The 17,368-nt window shown below is 42.8% G+C and overlaps 2 protein-coding genes across 3 annotated transcripts in view; both read right to left on the bottom strand.

Moving 5' to 3' along the window:
* Positions 1–17,368, bottom strand: part of LOC134088560 (NACHT, LRR and PYD domains-containing protein 12-like) — a 58,839-nt gene that overhangs the window by 6,478 nt on the left and 34,993 nt on the right. Inside the window, exons 8-12 of the mRNA XM_062542574.1 lie at positions 5,813–5,983; positions 4,993–5,145; positions 4,719–4,889; positions 1,987–2,157; positions 140–313 (exon numbers count right to left, since the gene is read on the bottom strand). Of these exons, the coding sequence (XP_062398558.1) occupies positions 140–313; positions 1,987–2,157; positions 4,719–4,889; positions 4,993–5,145; positions 5,813–5,983 (840 nt within the window). The remainder of the gene's footprint in view (positions 1–139; positions 314–1,986; positions 2,158–4,718; positions 4,890–4,992; positions 5,146–5,812; positions 5,984–17,368) is intronic.
* LOC134088659 (NLR family CARD domain-containing protein 3-like) lies at positions 6,753–11,856 on the bottom strand. 2 transcript variants are annotated; one of them, XM_062542732.1, is made up of 6 exons: positions 11,575–11,856; positions 9,569–11,372; positions 8,149–8,319; positions 7,708–7,860; positions 7,391–7,561; positions 6,753–6,869 (listed from the first exon to the last, which is right to left on the bottom strand). In XM_062542732.1, the coding sequence occupies exons 1-6, from the start codon at positions 11,828–11,830 to the stop codon at positions 6,779–6,781; spliced, it is 2,646 nt and encodes an 881-aa protein (XP_062398716.1). In that variant the 5' UTR covers positions 11,831–11,856; the 3' UTR covers positions 6,753–6,778. The 2 variants fall into 2 exon arrangements, with proteins under 2 accessions (XP_062398716.1, XP_062398725.1); XM_062542741.1 differs by lacking the exons at positions 6,753–6,869; positions 7,391–7,561; positions 7,708–7,860 and having other exon boundaries at positions 8,213–8,319; positions 9,565–11,372.

Genomic DNA, 17,368 nt, shown 5'->3' with positions numbered 1-17,368 from the left:
GTCACCATTTAACATGACAAGTGCAGATCAATATCAATAATCACAGATGTACAATTTGACATCACACACAGGCACATTGGTTTTTCTTCCTGGTGGTTAACATACAGCACTATATTACATAACATTCCTAATTACTGACCTCAGTATCTCCAGCTTGCATTGTGGATCTCTTAGTCCTGCACAGAGCAGCTCCACTCCTTCATCCTGCAGGTCATTGTCACTCATGTCCAGTTCTCTCAGATGGGAAGGTGCACTTTGCAGCACGGATGCCATCATTTCACAGCTTGCTTTAGAGAGGTGGCACTGATTGAGCCTGTTTCAAAGGAGAGTGGAAGGTCAGTCTTTGAAAACTGGACATTCTCAGGCCATCCTTCAGCACCATGAGGTCACTGTATCTCATGAGGATGGACACAGACACAGATGTGTGTAGCACTCACATTATGTACACAGCAGGGACATGGACTGGAGAAACACTACATTACACACTCTGCAGCCATGTAAACAACTTGTTGTTGTTGTCTTGTAGTGTCATGTGGGCAGCAGGGGTGATTCATGTTCCTAGGGGTTAACTTAACTTAAGGCAAATAAAGGGTACACATTCACAGCCATCTGTCATGCCATAAATGACACTCACATCATGTTAAAAGGCCAATAAATAGCCCATAAATAGCACTCTCTCCCACCCAGTCCCATTAAGCACAGTCCCAAAGTAGACACTCACTCTCTCTCTCTGTACTCTCCAGTCACACACAGCACATCCATACACCACAGCCTCAGCACATCTCCACTCAGTTCAGCCCCCATACACAGCCCCCTACTCAGCACTTAGTATTGGTTTTGGGCCTTCCTACTGTTCTGCCCACGTTACCCATTCATCATGTTGACTGACAGGGGGACAGAGGAATGTTTGTAGTGATTGTGTTAAACAGAAAGGGACCCTGTACCTCCTTCCTGTGTTCATGAGCTCATATTCTTGGTACAGCACATGGGAGGGGTCAGATAGAATTCTGTCAGCCTGCTGTAGAGTGGACTGCTCAGATATGTCTTGGAGAGTGAGGAGAGAAGGGACTCCATCATTTGTCCAGCTGTTCTGACCACATTACCTGGTTGGGCCTTGACCTTAACTGTCAGATGTCCAAACCAGCTGGTGATGCCATAGTGCAAGATGGACTCTATGGCGGCTCTATAACAAATTAACATGATGCTCTCACAAACCCCAAAGACTCTAAGTCTCCGCAGGAAATGGAGACGCTGGTGCATTTTTGTCTAAATATTTGCCACGTGTGTGCCAGTTAAGGTCTGTATCAAAAGTGGATCCCTAGATATTTGTAAGATGTAACCTGTCTGATGTTACTGCCATATATGGATATTTTCAATAAACATCATTTCATATGGAATGAATGAATGAAAGGTGAGTGAAATGTCTGGCACAGTTTTCAGTATGTCTGCACCCTTCTGTTTCTACACACACTAACAATACACACAGCGTGGGGAATGAACAATGAGTACATGTAATAATGGAGGACAGGAGTGAAGTTATCAGCATGAGTGAGTTCAAACGGTAAAATGCAGATTAAAGCTCATAGCGGCCGCCATTAGGACGCGCCTATGAGCTGCCACATCACACTGGGAATCTATAGAGAGCTGAAAGAGTGGATGCCAGGCCGGTGGGAGTTCCTCTGCAAATGTTTTAATTAGAAAAGCAGACATGCCATCTGGCCCTGTTGCCTTGTTAAAGCATGTCGTTTTAAATACTCTGGTAATCACCTCTGGATCTACTGTTATTCTGTTAATATCAACATGACAATGTACTTTATCTAAAACTGCATCCTGCAGGTCAGAGCTGGGAAGGTGTCCCTTGCAGCACTGATGCCATCACTTCACAGCTGACTCAGTCTGTTTTAACACAAACTGCAGCTGATGATTTATTCCAAAGATTTACAGACGGGCAGCCAACATTGCCACAATATGTGTGCACATACAAACCTTAAAGATGTCAGTTTACAGTGAGGGCTACTGAGTCCTGTAGAGAGAAGCTGAACTCCAGAATCCTTCAGGTCATTGTTACTCAGGTCCAGTTCCTTTAGGGAGATGGAGGACTGCAAAGCAGAGGCTACAGCCTTACAGGATTCCTCTGTTAGCTCACAACCAGCAAGTCTGCATAGAGTGAGAGGCCAAGAGACAGACATCAGAAAACAGAATGGTGGCATAAATAACATTCTTTAACAGACATTGACACATTACCATACAAATAAACAGGGAAATGAATAAAGGACATTGGTAAATGTTTCTAATAGTTTCTACTCGTAAGAATGGAGTTGTGATTGAAATTAGTTTGCATCACAGAATCCTCTTCCTGCAGCAATTACAGACTTTGTAGCCTGACGGCTTCATCTCTAAATGAGTCTTGTTGCAATGTGCTGGGTCACTGCCTAGTTTTATGATGAATATTAAAGTAGTAATATCACTATGAGAAAAACAGTGTGCAAAATGAGATAATACAGCTTATATTTATTAGGTCTTGTGCAGCTTCCCTGCAAATGGACTCCCACTAATCATCCCAACCTCAGTGTCCAGCTCCCTGTGTGGATGTAGAGCTCTATATGTGCATGGACACACAAGAAGGGAGCACTGAACTGATCTGGGGTCAACTCCCTCTCATCAACACAGCAGAGATGGGAGTAAGTCACACATATGCAAGTCTCAAGCAAGTCTCAAGTCTTAACCTTCAAGTCTCAAGCAAGTCCCAAGTCGTTTTTGTGAGGGTCGAGTCAAGTCAAGTCAAGTCATAGCTTAGGTCGAGTCAAGTCAAGTCAAGTCATAGCTTAGGTCAAGCAAGTCACAAGTCAAGTCATATAATAAGCTGGAAGACAACCGTCTTAAAACTTGAAGAGACGGCAGCCTAAGTTTTATGTAGCCCTCCTTTGCACAAAAGGGCTAACACATAAGAAGGGGATATAAGGCTAAAGAATAATTAAAAATGCTCACTAGGACCAGCAGGATCAGAATTACTAGGAACGACTACAGGGCCTGGTGTACCAAATTACCAGACAGAGTCTGTGTATGTGTGCTTAGCTCATGTTTTCATTGCATAATATTCCATTAATAAATACCAATTAGATGGAAATTAGATGGAGACACTTCTATGTTAGGCTACTATTTACTCTTGAAAGTGGCTCATTTCTCATTTATGTCATACATCTCTCATATACTTATACATACATTTACAGTAATAGGGTTTGTGCATGTTGTTTGGCTGTTATAGCCTACTTTATGATTTAACAAAAATTAAAGCAGCTAGTGCTAACAAACTAACAGCTACATTAATGTGGTAGACCAGGGATGGGCAACTTTCATGACTAAGAGGGCCACAATTTTTATCATCACCATCAGAGGGCCAAATGTGGCTGCGCACTTTTGCACATCTGACATGAGAAGCTACAAAATAATTCTGAATAAGAATTAAATGTAGCCTATAACATACAGTAGGCCTATATAGCCTACATTTCATGCTCAAAGGCCTATACATTCCCTAACGACAAATACAAGTATTTTACAGCCACATGAGTGAAAAGTATTAATTTCAGTGCAAGGGCTCACATAAATCACCATTCAATGATAGCACAAAACTGAAAACCAGTTAGTGCAACATAGCCTCATATTCAATGCATTTACTGTATGCTCCCACTCCATTTTTAAGAATGTATAGACATTTTCTAACGCCCATGGTGAGAGTACAGATGTGATGTAACATCCATCACATAGCCTACTCTCATCCAAACGCGAAGTCGCCTACTTGCAGTCGGGACAAAGACCGTTTCGAAGTTTTTATCTCCACCAATGTTTTTATCGGGGTTTGTTGGGTTGTCTGTATATGTTTGTCTGTTCGCAAGATAACTCAAAAAGTTATGGATGGATGCAAGAGGAGGTGATCTGTTCGCTTGGAGGAGGTTTGCGCAGTGATTTTCAGATACCGTATTTCAGTCAAATTGTCTGTTATTTGATAGGCGGGATCAATGTGAAACTAAGTCAACATGATACAATTGAATGTGATGCAAACAGCAAGCTCTTGTCACGTTTGACTGATGGAGATGGGATGTTGGCTGCTAGCTAACGTTAGATTAAAAAAATAATGTGAAATTAGCTAGAGACATTTCTTACTTTTCTTTGTGTAGTCGGAAATGGCGGATAGTCGGATACAATTTGACGTGGTGCTGGATGTGTCGGATATTTTTGCGCTGCACACTTTACGTTTCTTTTGGAAACTGGTAACAGCTTCCATCTTCTTAACCCCGACCGCTCTAGCCTACTGTAGATGGCGGGCGCGTCACCTAGCACCTAGTAGAGAGGTTGCCAGGTTCGCCCACATGCAACAGGAAATATCCAATCGAAAATAGTATTTATTATTATTATTCACCAATTAACCAAGACAGCAATGACTTGTCGAGTCATTGCATGCAAGTCTAAGTCAAGTCTCAAGTCATGAGTAGCAAGTCCAAGTCAAGTCAAGTCTTTTCTCACTGTTGATCAAGCAAGTCACAAGTCCTCAATCTGGCGACTTAAGTCTGACTCGAGTCAAGTCACTAGACTCGAGTCCCCCATCTCTGCAACACAGGCACAACAATCAGAGCAAATGTTCCTCATACTGTAACTCTTCTATGCCCAAAGTCTGAATGTGTAGATAAGACCTCTGTGAACTCTTTCAGAGTTTTACTAACCTCAATTTGTCCAGGTGGCAGTTTGGGCTTCTAAGACCAGAGAGCAGCTTCTCTGCTGATGTTTGCAGATCACAGCCACTCATGTCCAACTCACTCAGTTGAGAATTATATGACTGCAGAACTGAGACCACAACCTCACAGAAGCTGTGTTTGAGTCCACGGCTGATGAGTCTACAGTGAGAGAGAAAAACACTCTAAGCAACAGGTCCTCTATACTCCTTACATTTCAAACACAAAATAACAAAAACAGATGTGCCCTGTGCAAAATACAGACCTCACTTTACAGTCTTGATTCAGTGGTTGATGGAGCAGTTCTCCTCCACAGTCCTGAAGCTCACTTTCACTGATGTCCAGCTCTCTTAGGTGGGAGTTTGCCCATCGAAGAGTCAAGGCCAGAAATCCCCCTCTCAGTTTACAGCCAACAAGTCTGTAAGAACATAAACATGTAACAGAGAATCACAAATAGTGAAATCAGAGAAATTATAAAATAAGAGTGAAAAACTGATGTTGTTAGTGTAGTTAATCCACTCTACAGTTAACAGGGCTCTATACGGGACACGTCAGCAGGGAGTATCATACTAGACAGGTCTGGGACCAGTTCTCTCATATCAACATGGACATTAAAAGCCCAGTGCTTCTCAAACTCATGCCTTGAGTCTAGCATCCCAGAATAGTGACAGTCTTCTAATCTACTGTATGTCCAAAGTGTGGAGTTGTTGCAGGCGCAGGAAGGAAGCTCTCTGCATTATAAGAGACTGCTCTCACCCGGCACATGGACTGTTTGTTCTCTTGCCGTCTGGAAGGAGATATTGCTTCAGAAAAACAGTCATGCTGCCAAAGCTTCTACCCAACGGTTAAACTCATTGTATCTAGCACACAAGTTTCTATACATAGGACCCATTTAACACCGATTTTTGTTTTACTTTATCTTTCAGTTAATTGTAAATGCACGCTAGTCGTGAGAAACGTTTCCACTTCGCTGTAGATGTTTTAGATATGGCTGGAACGACAAATGCACTTAAACTTGAACCTCAATGTGAATTTGAATGTGTAGAATAGATAAGACCTCTGGAGTGTGAACTCTTATCACTGACCTCAGTTTTTCCAGGTGGCAGTTTGGGTTTCTAAGACCAGAGAGCAGCTTCTCTTCTGATGTTTGCAGATCACAGCCACTCATGTCCAACTCACTCAGCTGAGAAATATACGACTGCAGAACTGAGATCACTACCTCAGAGGAGCTGCCTTTGAGTTCACGGCTGATCAGTCTTCAGTGAACCAACAAAAAAAACAGTATAAGCAACCAGTCCTCTATACTTACATTTCCAAATATGAAATGACAATAAAAAAGATGGACAACTTTGCATCAGTCTGTGTGCACTGTGCAAGATACAGACCTCACTTTACAGACTTGATTCAGTGGTTGATGGAGCAGTTCTCCTCCACAGTCCTGCAGCTCACTGTCACTGATGTCCAGCTCTCTTAGGTGGGGGTTTGCCCACTGAAGAGTAACAGCCAAAAATCTTCCTCTCAGTTTACAACCAACAAGTCTGTAAAAGCACAAACCATGTAACAGAAGATACAGACATAGTGAAATAAAAGGACATATGTTCTACAAAATGAATGTTTTGATTTTAACACCAATAACAGTTTCACAGTTTTGCAGAGATTCACAATTTCGCTCAACTAGGTGTTCTAGAGATATGACTGGAATGACAAATAAACTTTAGATAAGACCTCTGTGAACTCTGCCTGTCATAGTGGTCAGTGTAGGGGTGTCGGGATATACCAGTTTTGTAATCATGAATATGAATATGAATATCGTAGAAATAATGTAGCCTACCCACAATAATATTGTATAAAGGCTACCTATTTCACAACAACTGCATTTTCAAATGAACAGGTTTGTTAGCGCTTGTTTATCTCTTGTGATTTCTCTCTCCTCCTCCCTTGCTGCCTTCAGTCACACACACAAACCTGATGTCACAGCAACGGTAAACTTTTGACTTTGTAACTTGTAAAGATGCCGGACATGATGGAGAATGCAGTGGATGGAATAGCATTTATCCTCCAGTCAGAGCCATGGAGAGATAGTCTCTACCTGCTTCGCCCCACAGCGAGAAAATGCACTTTCCAGTGTGGGAACTCCTAGGGCTGCGCAACGAAACGCAACATCAGAAGATTGTGTCTAATAGTATTAGTCTAAACAATTCTACCGAACTAACTAGCTGACAAGAAAAAGGCTTTGAAACAACCAAGTTTACATGAAATTGCTGAAGTGCTACCTGGCCTACTGGAAATGGTATGCAAAGTTGTAGGCTTAATGTGAACTTTTATTTTGTCACACGTTGTGTTACGAACTACTTCCAAAGTTTCCATCAATCATTCGCATGATGCCCATCGCAATGAATTTGAAGATCATGATAAAAGTGTGCTTGTAAAAAGTAACCATGCTTCAAAACCTACCTCAGCAAAGTGATATTTCTGAGCTGTCAAAGAAAGAGGTAACACATGCTTTTGCTAATTAAGCTGCTCTTACAGGAGGTAACGTAAGCGCTTGTCCATGAAACTGGCAGTGTGTGCAACCATGGCATGCCCTTTTAAGCAATGTGTGATTGCATGATTGTATTCTGAAATTATGATATTGTGACACTCTATTTCAGAGTATTACTGACCTCAGTTTCTTCAGTCGGCAGTTTGGGTTTCTAAGATCAGAGAGCTGCTTCTCTTCTGACGTTTGCAGATCACAGCCAATCATGTCCAACTCACTCAGCTGAGAATGATATGACTGCAGAACTGAGGCCACAATCTCACATGAGCTGTGTTTGAGTTTACACCTGGTAAGTCTACAGTGGAAGAGGAAAACATTATATAAACAAACGTCATCTATACCCCTTAAATTTCTTAATATTAAGTTTCAGTTATAATGATGTGAACCACTTTTAGATCAAACAGAAAGCAACAGCCTCTGCAATGTGCTAAAATCACAGACCTCACTTTACAGTCTTGATTCAGTGGTTGATGGAGCAGTTCTCCTCCACAGTCCTGAAGCTCAGTGTTGTTGATGTCCAGCTCTCTTAGGTGGGGGTTTGCCCCCTTGTGAGCCAAGGCCAAAAATCCCCCTTTTAGTTTACAGCCAAAAAGTCTGTAACCACATAAATCATTTCACAGAGAATCACAAACAGTACAAATCAGAGGATATATCAATTCAAGAGTAAAACACAGATGCTGGTACTGTCTGCTTAACACAGTCTGAGAATAAAACAGAATAAAATATTAATCTCATAGCACTAGTAAAAGTGAAACATACATGATCAATGTATCAAACAAACAACCAATAAATCAGTCAGTCAGCTCTACAGTATAGGTTATCTTGCCAGTATTTAAGTCGATGAATACTGCTCACAGCTCACAGGTCTACAATATTACTGACCTCAGTGTCTCCAGTTTGCAGTTTGGACTCAGAAGAGCAGAGACAAGCTTTTCTCCTGACTTATGCAGGTCATTCTGACTCAGGTCCAACTCTCTTAAGGGGGAGTTTGCAGACTGCAGAGCTGAGGCCACAATCTCACAGGACTTCTCTGTTAGCTTACAGTCAGCAAGTCTGCAAGAGAGGTAAAATAATATTAAAGGGTAATGTGTCGTGTTTAAATCTCTAGAGAGAATGAGAGGACAATAATATAACCGCACCATATGCAGTATGTGACAGGGCCAAGTCAACACTACTAAGGAGGAAGAGAAGACAGAATAATATACAGTATGAGCCCTGAATACCATGAACAGTTAACGCTGTCCAACCACAGACACAACACCACTAAAGACTGATCAGTGTGATTAGGCCAGAGCTGCATGAGCAGAAATCTGATTTATTTAAACAGCTGGAGAACTGGAGAACATCATATTCAGTGTTTTACACCCCATTTATACCATGCACCTCCACATAACATGCGCACCTGTTGGTGCTGAGATGGGGCATTCTCATAATGCAAACCCAATACTGAGGAAGGCTCTGTTAACAATTTATAATAATGTTGATTTGATTTGATACTGAGATGGAGTATCTCATTATGTAATACAACAACAAAGACAGCTCATGTATCCGTCTCATCTACCAGTGAAAACATAATAATGTTTTTAACCTCACACTGATTGTCACCATAGAGACGTTATTCTTAAACATTTGCCTGAGCTTCTCAGTTTACCTGTGATTTACAGTAATGAGTGGATTCACCAAAATGACTCACTTGTTGAGAATGTAAGTTGACCTTCAACATGATCTACTTGGTCAAGCTCACATGGTCGAAACTGTTCCGAACTTCCGTGTGGAATACTTGTGTTGGATTACTTATTGCAAGTGGATTTATTTCTCTTTGTGGTCTTCTCTCTCGTGGACTGAATTTTTAAATATTCTCTGCTTTTGTGAATTATGCAGTTAGTCCTGTACCCCTATGTTTGTGGACTGAACTCCACGGTCTCGCTTGGCAATTTGTCTCAATTTGTGGATTCTCTTATATGAATATTTCCCTGCCTGTGCTGAATTAACTGCATTCTGAATCTTAAGCCTTGCCTCTTGAACTGTTGATCACTTTGACTGTTTGCTCCTATTGACCTGTGCCTTCTCATTTGAGTAAAAGACTGTATTATCCGACATATCCCTGCATCTGTGCTCAAAATCACATCCTGACACTATGCAAAATAGCGGCGCATCAGGTGTTGTGAAATACATGTTACAGGTGCAAAGTTGAGATTTATCTATTGGCTATGGCAGCTCTTACATGAATGATTCAATACGATCATACTACACACTAAACATAAAATAGATGAACACAGAACTGAAGTATTGTCATACTCACACAGCCTTCCTGCAGCATCTCACAGCTGGCACCAGTCTCCTCCGTCCCTCCTCTGATGTTTTGTATTTGCTCAAGTCAAACTCATCCAGCACCTCCTCAGACATCAGTAGCATGTGGGCCAGTGCTGAACAGTGGGCAGGTCTCAATTCATCTGAGAAGTCATCTGGAGATTTGAGATATTTCTGAACATCTTCATGTAGGGAATGGTTTTTCATTTCAAATAAGCAGTGGAAGAGATTGATGCATCTTTCAGGAGACAGGTCCTTCCTCTTGAGAATCTTGATATAGTTACATGTTTTCTTGATGCTCTCTGAGCTGCTGTGCTTGTTTGTCAACAAGCCGTGTAGGAGTATCTGGTTGCTCTCCACTGAAATGCCTACAAGGAAGCGAAGGAAAAGGTCCAGTTGTCCATTCCTGCTGTCCAAAGACTTGTCCACGGCACTCTTCAACAGAACATGCAAAGGAAGGGAAGCTTCTCTGTCTCTGCGTTTTTTAGGGAGGAATGATATCAGTGTCTCTAGATTTCCTGACATGTAAGAGTGAAACACAAACATGGCTGCCAGAAACTCCTGGATGCTCAGATGAACAAAGCAGTAGACTTTCTTGTGGTGAAACACACATTCCTCCCTGAAGATCTCAGTGCACATGCCAGAGTACACTGAGGCTTCACTGACATCAATGCCACACTCTCTCAGGTCTTCCTCATAGAACATGAGATTGCCGTTCTCCAGATGCTTGAAAGCCAGCTCTGCCAGTTTCAATACGACACCCTTATGTGACTCCAGGAGCCTCTGTCGATCTGTCTCACTTTCCTCTTGATACTTCTGATTCTTCCTGGTGGTCTGGATGAGCAGGAAGTGTATGAACATTTCAGTCAGTGTTTTGGGGACTTCCTTCCCATCATCTTGTTCCAGAATCTGCTGAAGGACAGTGGCTGAGATCCAACAGAAGACTGGCATGTGGCACATGATGTGGAGACTCCTGGTTGCTGTAATGTGTGAGACGATTCTGTTGGCTTGATTCTGGTCACTGATCCTCTTCCTGAAGTACTCTTCCTTCTGTGGGTCATTGAACCCTCGTACTTCTGTCACCAGACTGATGCACTGAGAAGGGATCTGACTGGTTGCTGCAGGTCGGGAGGTTATCCAGAGGAGAGCAGAGGAAAGCAGAGTTCCGTGAATGAGGCTCGTCATCAGCACATCCACTGATGATGTTTGTGTCACATCAGACAACGTCTGATTCTTTTGGAAATTCAGTGGAAGTCGACTCTCATCAAGACCATCAAAGATGAACACAATGTGGCAGTCTTTGTATTCACCATTCTGTAGCTCTCTAAGCTCAGGGTGGAAGTCAAGCAGGAGTCTGTGAAGACTGTACTGATCATGTTTGACCAAATTCAGCTCACGGAATGGAAGCACAAACATGAAATCTACATCCTGGTTAGCTCTCTCCTCTGCCCAGTCAAGGATGAACTTCTGCACTGAGACGGTTTTTCCAATGCCAGCAATGCCCTTGGTCATGACTGTTCTGATTTGTCTCTCCTGTCCAGGTAAGGGCTTGAAGATATCATTGCAGTTGATTGCTGTGTCTTCTGTAGTTTGTGGCCTGGATGCTGACTCTACCTGCCAAACCTCATGCTCATTATTCACCCCTTCACTCTCCCCCTCTGTGATGTAGAGCTCTGTGTAGATCTTGTTCAGGAGTGTTTGAGTCCCTGACCTTATGATGCCTTCACATATGCTCTCAAACCTCCTCTTCATGATGGCTTTATGGGTCATCAGTACTCTGGTGAGGACATCGTCATCTGTTTGGCATTAAACAAACAAACAAACAAACAAACAAACAAACAAACAAACAAACCATAATTCATAACTAATAAGTCAGTGTTTTTAAAATACATTTTCAGCATAACAATATTAGATGATGAAGATTTTGATTTATTTTGAATGAATGGTCTTTATATTCAGAATGAATACTGCTGTTGCACACAGATCTTCAAGCCTCACCTGTTCGTTTGGCCCTTTTGACTGGAGCATGCTCAGTTTGCAGATGGGTGCTGCCTGTCATGACTGTGTGCTCATCTAAGGGAGGCTGTGAAGAGATCTGTGCCGTGCGGATGTGTGGATAAAGAGGGTGCTGGATGTGTGGATGATTGTGCTGCCCCATGGCTGAGTCTGAGTATTGAGGACGCTGCCCCGTGTCTGTGTGTGGGGATGGAGGAACTTGTGCCATGTATGCAGATGGGTTCAGATAGAGTGCCATTTCACTGTGTGGGGATGACAAAGGTTGTGCCATGGCTGTAGGTGGGTATAAGTGAGGTTGTGCCATGGCTGTAGATGGGTATAGGTGAGGTTGTGCCATGGCTGTAGATGGGTATAGGTGAGGTTGTGCCATGGCTGTAGGTGGGAATAAGTGAGGTTGTGCCATGGCTGTAGATGGGTATAGGTGAGGTTGTGCCATGGCTGTAGGTGGGTATAAGTGAGGTTGTGCCATGGCTGTAGATGGGTATAGGTGAGGTTGTGCCATGGCTGTAGGTGGGTATAAGTGAGGTTGTGCCATGGCTGTAGGTGGGTATAGGTGAGGTTGTGCCATGGCTGTAGGTGGGTATAAGTGAGGTTGTGCCATGGCTGTAGGTGGGTATAAGTGAGGTTGTGCTATGGTTGTAGGTGGGTATAGGTGAGGTTGTGCCATGGCTGTAGGTAGGTATAGGTGACGTTGTGCCATGACTGTAGGTGGATATTGGTGAGGTTGTGCCATGGCTGTAGGTAGGTATAGGTGACGTTGTGCCATGACTGTAGGTGGATATTGGTGAGGTTGTGCCATGGCTGTCTGTGGGTATAAAAGTGGCTGTGTCATAGTTCTTTCAGGGTTTAGACAGGGTTGTGTTCTGGGTCTCTTTCTGCACTGGGGGCAGCTGTAGTCTCCTGATGCACCAGACTGGCTCCAGTAGCTGCTGATGCACTGCCTGCAGAAACTGTGTCCACAGCTGGTGATGACTGGGTCCCTCAGTAGCTGCTCACACACTCCACACCTGGACTGATCCTGGGTCAGGATGTTCCTAAATCCACAAAAGGGACAGCAATTGGACAGTGAAACACAGCAGTCACAGCACCTAAGACTGAAGAAAAGCCAAAAGCAATGTGTGCTTGGGATGTCTCTTTTTAACCTGTTAAAATTTGAATGTGTCACTGCAGTGTGAATTAAATGTTGCATGTCGCTGCCAGCTGTTGCACAAGGTTTCAAATGATTTCAAACTTTTTACCTCACCATGTTTCTGACTTGTCATTCAGTCAGTACAACAGAGGCAGAGAAATACAATGGGGGAAATAAGTATAGAACGAACTGAAGATTTCTTTCAGCAATTTTCCAATGATGCTACAGTATACAGTACTTTGAAGCATGAATCAAATTTACTGACTGTTGGCTTATCAGCCAGTTGTGAACTTTGCTAACCATGCTATATACTATCTATGCTAACTAGCCAGCTACCTAGTTCAGATCTGGCTACATTGAGTGGTGTAAAAATGAGGGCCGGGACTTTAGCGCGTTAATTACGATTAATTAATTACACAAACATTAATGCGTTAAAAAAATTTACGCATTTTAATCGTATGCCTATTTATTTTTGCACCGCGGAACGTTTCTCACTGGATGAGTTTCAGACGGACCGATTATACTGGAGCACCAAGTAACGCGCATGAGTTCGGTTCAGACCAGACAAAACAAACCACAGTGGCACAGTGAACATGAACAAAGAAGCTGATGTGACCGCATTGGTTGGCCCCGTGGATGGGAAATGTTGTTACAAAAAACGAACGGATGGAAGCGTAGATAAGAGCATGGTTGTGTGCAACCTATGCAACAAGGACGTATCACCGCAGGTATCACCTCAGTGCAAAACATAAAGCAGCTAGCTGCTAGCGTGGACAAAGTATTGTGATACTCCAGACACTTGAGGGAAACCTCTGAGCTTTATTTATTAAACAAATAGCAACCGAGTTGCTGTTACAGCCACAACTCACGCTTATAACAGTAATCCACCGCACCTAATTCCATGTCCAACTTTCATAGACCTAAAAGAAACTTCACACTCAGAACCGCATACAAGCACACACGCACACACGTAAACTCCGCCCCCCAGTTCCCCTTAAAGGGACACAACAATTTCATGAACTCAACTCAAGGTAACAGGTGACACAATTAACAGGATAGTTTACAGAAGGTCTACCTATCTATAGGCTACATGAATTTCTGAAAATGTACTATTTCTAAATATGGTATTGCTACACTTTATGGCAAAAATTGCACTGGTCTGTTGGACTTATTAATAAACAATATTTTTGTTGCTTAAGCTTAGGCCTATGTATTCAGTCATTATCCAATAGTAGGCTATACTAAAAATCCATGTGAAAAAAAAATACTTCTCACTGTTCTCAGGTCATATATTTATATACAATTAAAATGTGATTAATTTCGATTAATTAATTACAAAGCCTCTAATTAATTAGATTATTTTTTTTAATCGAGTCCCAGCCCTAGTAAAAATGTGTTGTTATGGTGATTTGTCATCGTAGGGCTACTGTATTCTTGATACTATGCTTGCACGTTGACACTTTTACTATGAATAAAAAGTGCAGAATTTCACAGTTGTTAAAAGTAACACTGATTTGTAAGCCTATGACATGGTACAGCTCTATTCCTGTAATCCTACAGCCATCAAACTCCTCCATATACACAGAAGTCTATCCTTGTACACAAGTACAAAAACTGAAATCTCACTTTGGATCAGACTGTGGTGGTCCACTGCTGAAAGTGGGACGATCCCCCATTGACCAGTCACTCTTCATGGACACACAGCTGGGCACTGGAGACACTGGTCTGTATGTCTGTGGTCTGGTTGGAGACAAAACCCATACATTGATCCAACACAGTTTCATTACAGTTATTAAGGTTAGCATGTCTGTTTTCCTTCACACAGACACAAACACACACAGACACAGACACAGACACAGACACACACACACACACACACACACACACACACACACACACACACACACACACACACACACACACACACACACACACACACACACACACACACACACACACACACACACACACACACCTTGCAGCCATCCAATCCCTCCATACACACATGTCTATTCTTGTACACAAGTACAAAAGCTGAAATCTCACTTTGGATCAGACTGTGGTGGTCCATTACTGAAAGTGGGACGATCCCCCATTGACCAGTCACTCTTCATGGACACACAGCTGGGTACTGGAGACACTGGTCTGTATGTCTGTGGTCTGGATATATAAGGAGACAAAACCCATACATACAGTAGATCCAACACAGTTTCATTACTGTTATTAAGGTTAGCATGTCTGTTTTCCTTCACACACGCACACACACACGCAGACGCATACGCAGACGCAGACGCATACGCAGACGCAGACGCACACGCAGACGCAGACGCACACGCACACGCACACACACACACACCTTGCAGCCATCCAATCCCTCCATACACACAAGTACAAAAGCTGAAATCTCACTTTGGATCAGACTGTGGTGGTCCACTACTGAAAGTGGGACGATCCCCCATTGACCAGTCACTCTTCATGGACACACAGCTGGGCACTGGAGACACTGGTCTGTATGTCTGTGGTCTGGTTACACAAAAAGGAAATGTACACATGTTGACAATAGTTATCAGGTAAATAATATATATTTTTAAAAGTCAGCAAACTCTCTCCCACACACGCATGCACAGTGCACACACACATAATCCCACATAGTCTGCACTGTATCTCTAGTGCACAAGAAGCATGATCAATGGTAATAGATCAAATGACTCTGTACACATTGGGATAGTCCTTCAACCAATCAGACCAACGATTCAGGTGCGCCTGGTGGATAAGCTAGTTTGTGATTCGTTCAAGGAAACATGGACAGAAAGTAGGAAAGCTAAATGTGCAGGTTTCCAGCCTGAGCTGCAGGGCGAAATCCAATCGCTGGCAGATCGGGCTGGGTATACCCAGTCTAACTATTCGTTTAACAAATGTGCAATATGAGCATACTGTATATTCAAGTCACATAATGTTATGAATTTATTTCATGGTTACAACTGTTGCCATAACCACAACAACTAACACCAGCCTAGGCTACAACTACACCTTTATAATTAAAGGTCCACTGTGTAACATTTTCAGTTGTTTTATACAATGAAGAGGACGCGTTAGGGAGGTTGGTTGCAATATAACACCTAACCACTAGATGGAAGAAATTCTCACACGATACCGTTAAAGCACACTGTAAGGTAACTTTTATCATGTTTATGGCTGCGTAAAGTTCCCCCATGTTAAAGTAGGCTAATTTTGTCTGGCGTGAAATTACTACATATCCTTTTAGCTAACCAATACGCAGACCTACTATTGGATAAACGGCGGGGGATGCTACAGTACCATAGCCTTTTCATAGATGCTAGATGACTGCATACTGTAGTCTGTGTATCATAACATTAATTCCTGCAGGTGCCCTTTACCCATGAAATCCCTTATCAAATGCCCACCAACACAAAGCGTTTCACTTTTCCAACACCGGCGGCAGGCTGCAGTGGGCTCCACATGGCCTGTGTGGGATCATGAAATAGCAGCAGGCTGATGAAAAGTGATAAAGTATCAGCACTGTTGCACTGAGCTACTGGTCACTAGGTGCTTACAGTATTCTAGAAAAGGTGATAAAATATCACCATTATGATCTACTCGTCATGAGGTCTAGTGCTTATTCTAGAAAAGTTCTATGACCTACAGCAGGTCTAAAATCTATTGCTTGGGGTTTTGGGAATTGCACTTGCTTACAGTGCACTACTGACACACTAACCCTAAGGACATCCAAGCACATCAGCACTGTTTGCATTGTGCTGCTAGGGTCTCCCCACTACTGTAGGCAGTTCACTGGACTTCTTGACAGTGCGCTCTTTAAATGTGTAATACCGTATAAAATGGGCAAAATGTGTAATATTGTATCCATCACTGGAGACCACGTTTTTCTTGGCTGGTGGTGTTTGCAGTGGCTTCAAAATAGAAATTTGTCATCATGCGCCCTCAACACACCTTGTGCTTTTTATCGACACACACACCTGTGTGTGCAGGGTTCATTAAGGGTGTGCACACCTGGCGGGATGATAACTATGTTGGCCACAAACTAGCAAAGACATTTGTGATGCATCTGGTACCCCAATGAGTCAGGTGTAAGATAGGGCCCTTGATGTCTTGGGTTTTGGAAACAACTCACCTTGGATAAGACAGCACTCTTCCTGTGCTGACCCCCTGATGCCCATCAGTGACGGGCTCCTCATTCTTCATGGACACGTGGCTGGACACGGCACATGCTGCACTGCCTGTCTGATTTCCACCAACAGCATCCTCTCCCTCTTGAGGGAAATCCATACTAATCAATCAATGAGAAATAAACAGAGAGGTAGAGAGAAAGGTGAGTAATCTTCTCTAAAAAGAGAGATGAAAACAAATGTTTCTGATGAGAGGTTCCTCAGAAAACACTTACTTTTAGCAGCTATGTGGACCAATCAGATCTGTGGGTCCATTTCTGCACCGACAATAACAGACATGTTGACAGAGACCAGGGAACCACTGGCAGAGGAAGTAGCCTTGGCCTCCTATAGCCTAACGGAAATTAATATGAACACTTACACATGAAACCATTCCCACCACTACTTATACTATCACAATAATTAATAACCTTCGAGCCGGTGCTAAGCAGGCTACTATTAT

The sequence above is a fragment of the Sardina pilchardus genome, chromosome 1 (genome assembly GCF_963854185.1).
Source record: "Sardina pilchardus chromosome 1, fSarPil1.1, whole genome shotgun sequence".
NCBI lineage: Eukaryota > Metazoa > Chordata > Actinopteri > Clupeiformes > Clupeidae > Sardina > Sardina pilchardus.
Note: the sequence above shows the minus strand (reverse complement) of the source record. Positions and strands in the feature narration are given on the sequence as shown.

Bases quoted from the DNA above. Each gene is read 5' to 3' on its own strand.
- LOC134088659 (XM_062542732.1), bottom strand. From the start codon at position 11,830: ATGGCACTCTATCTGAACCCATCTGCATACATGGCACAAGTTCCTCCA. The intron at 8,320-9,568 runs GTGAGTATGACA...CCTCTCTTGCAG, and splicing joins AGATGCTGCAGGAAGGCTGT to ACTTGCTGACTGTAAGCTAA. The intron at 6,870-7,390 runs GTCAGTAATACT...TTCGTTGCGCAG, and splicing joins TGCCGACTGAAGAAACTGAG to CCCTAGGAGTTCCCACACTG.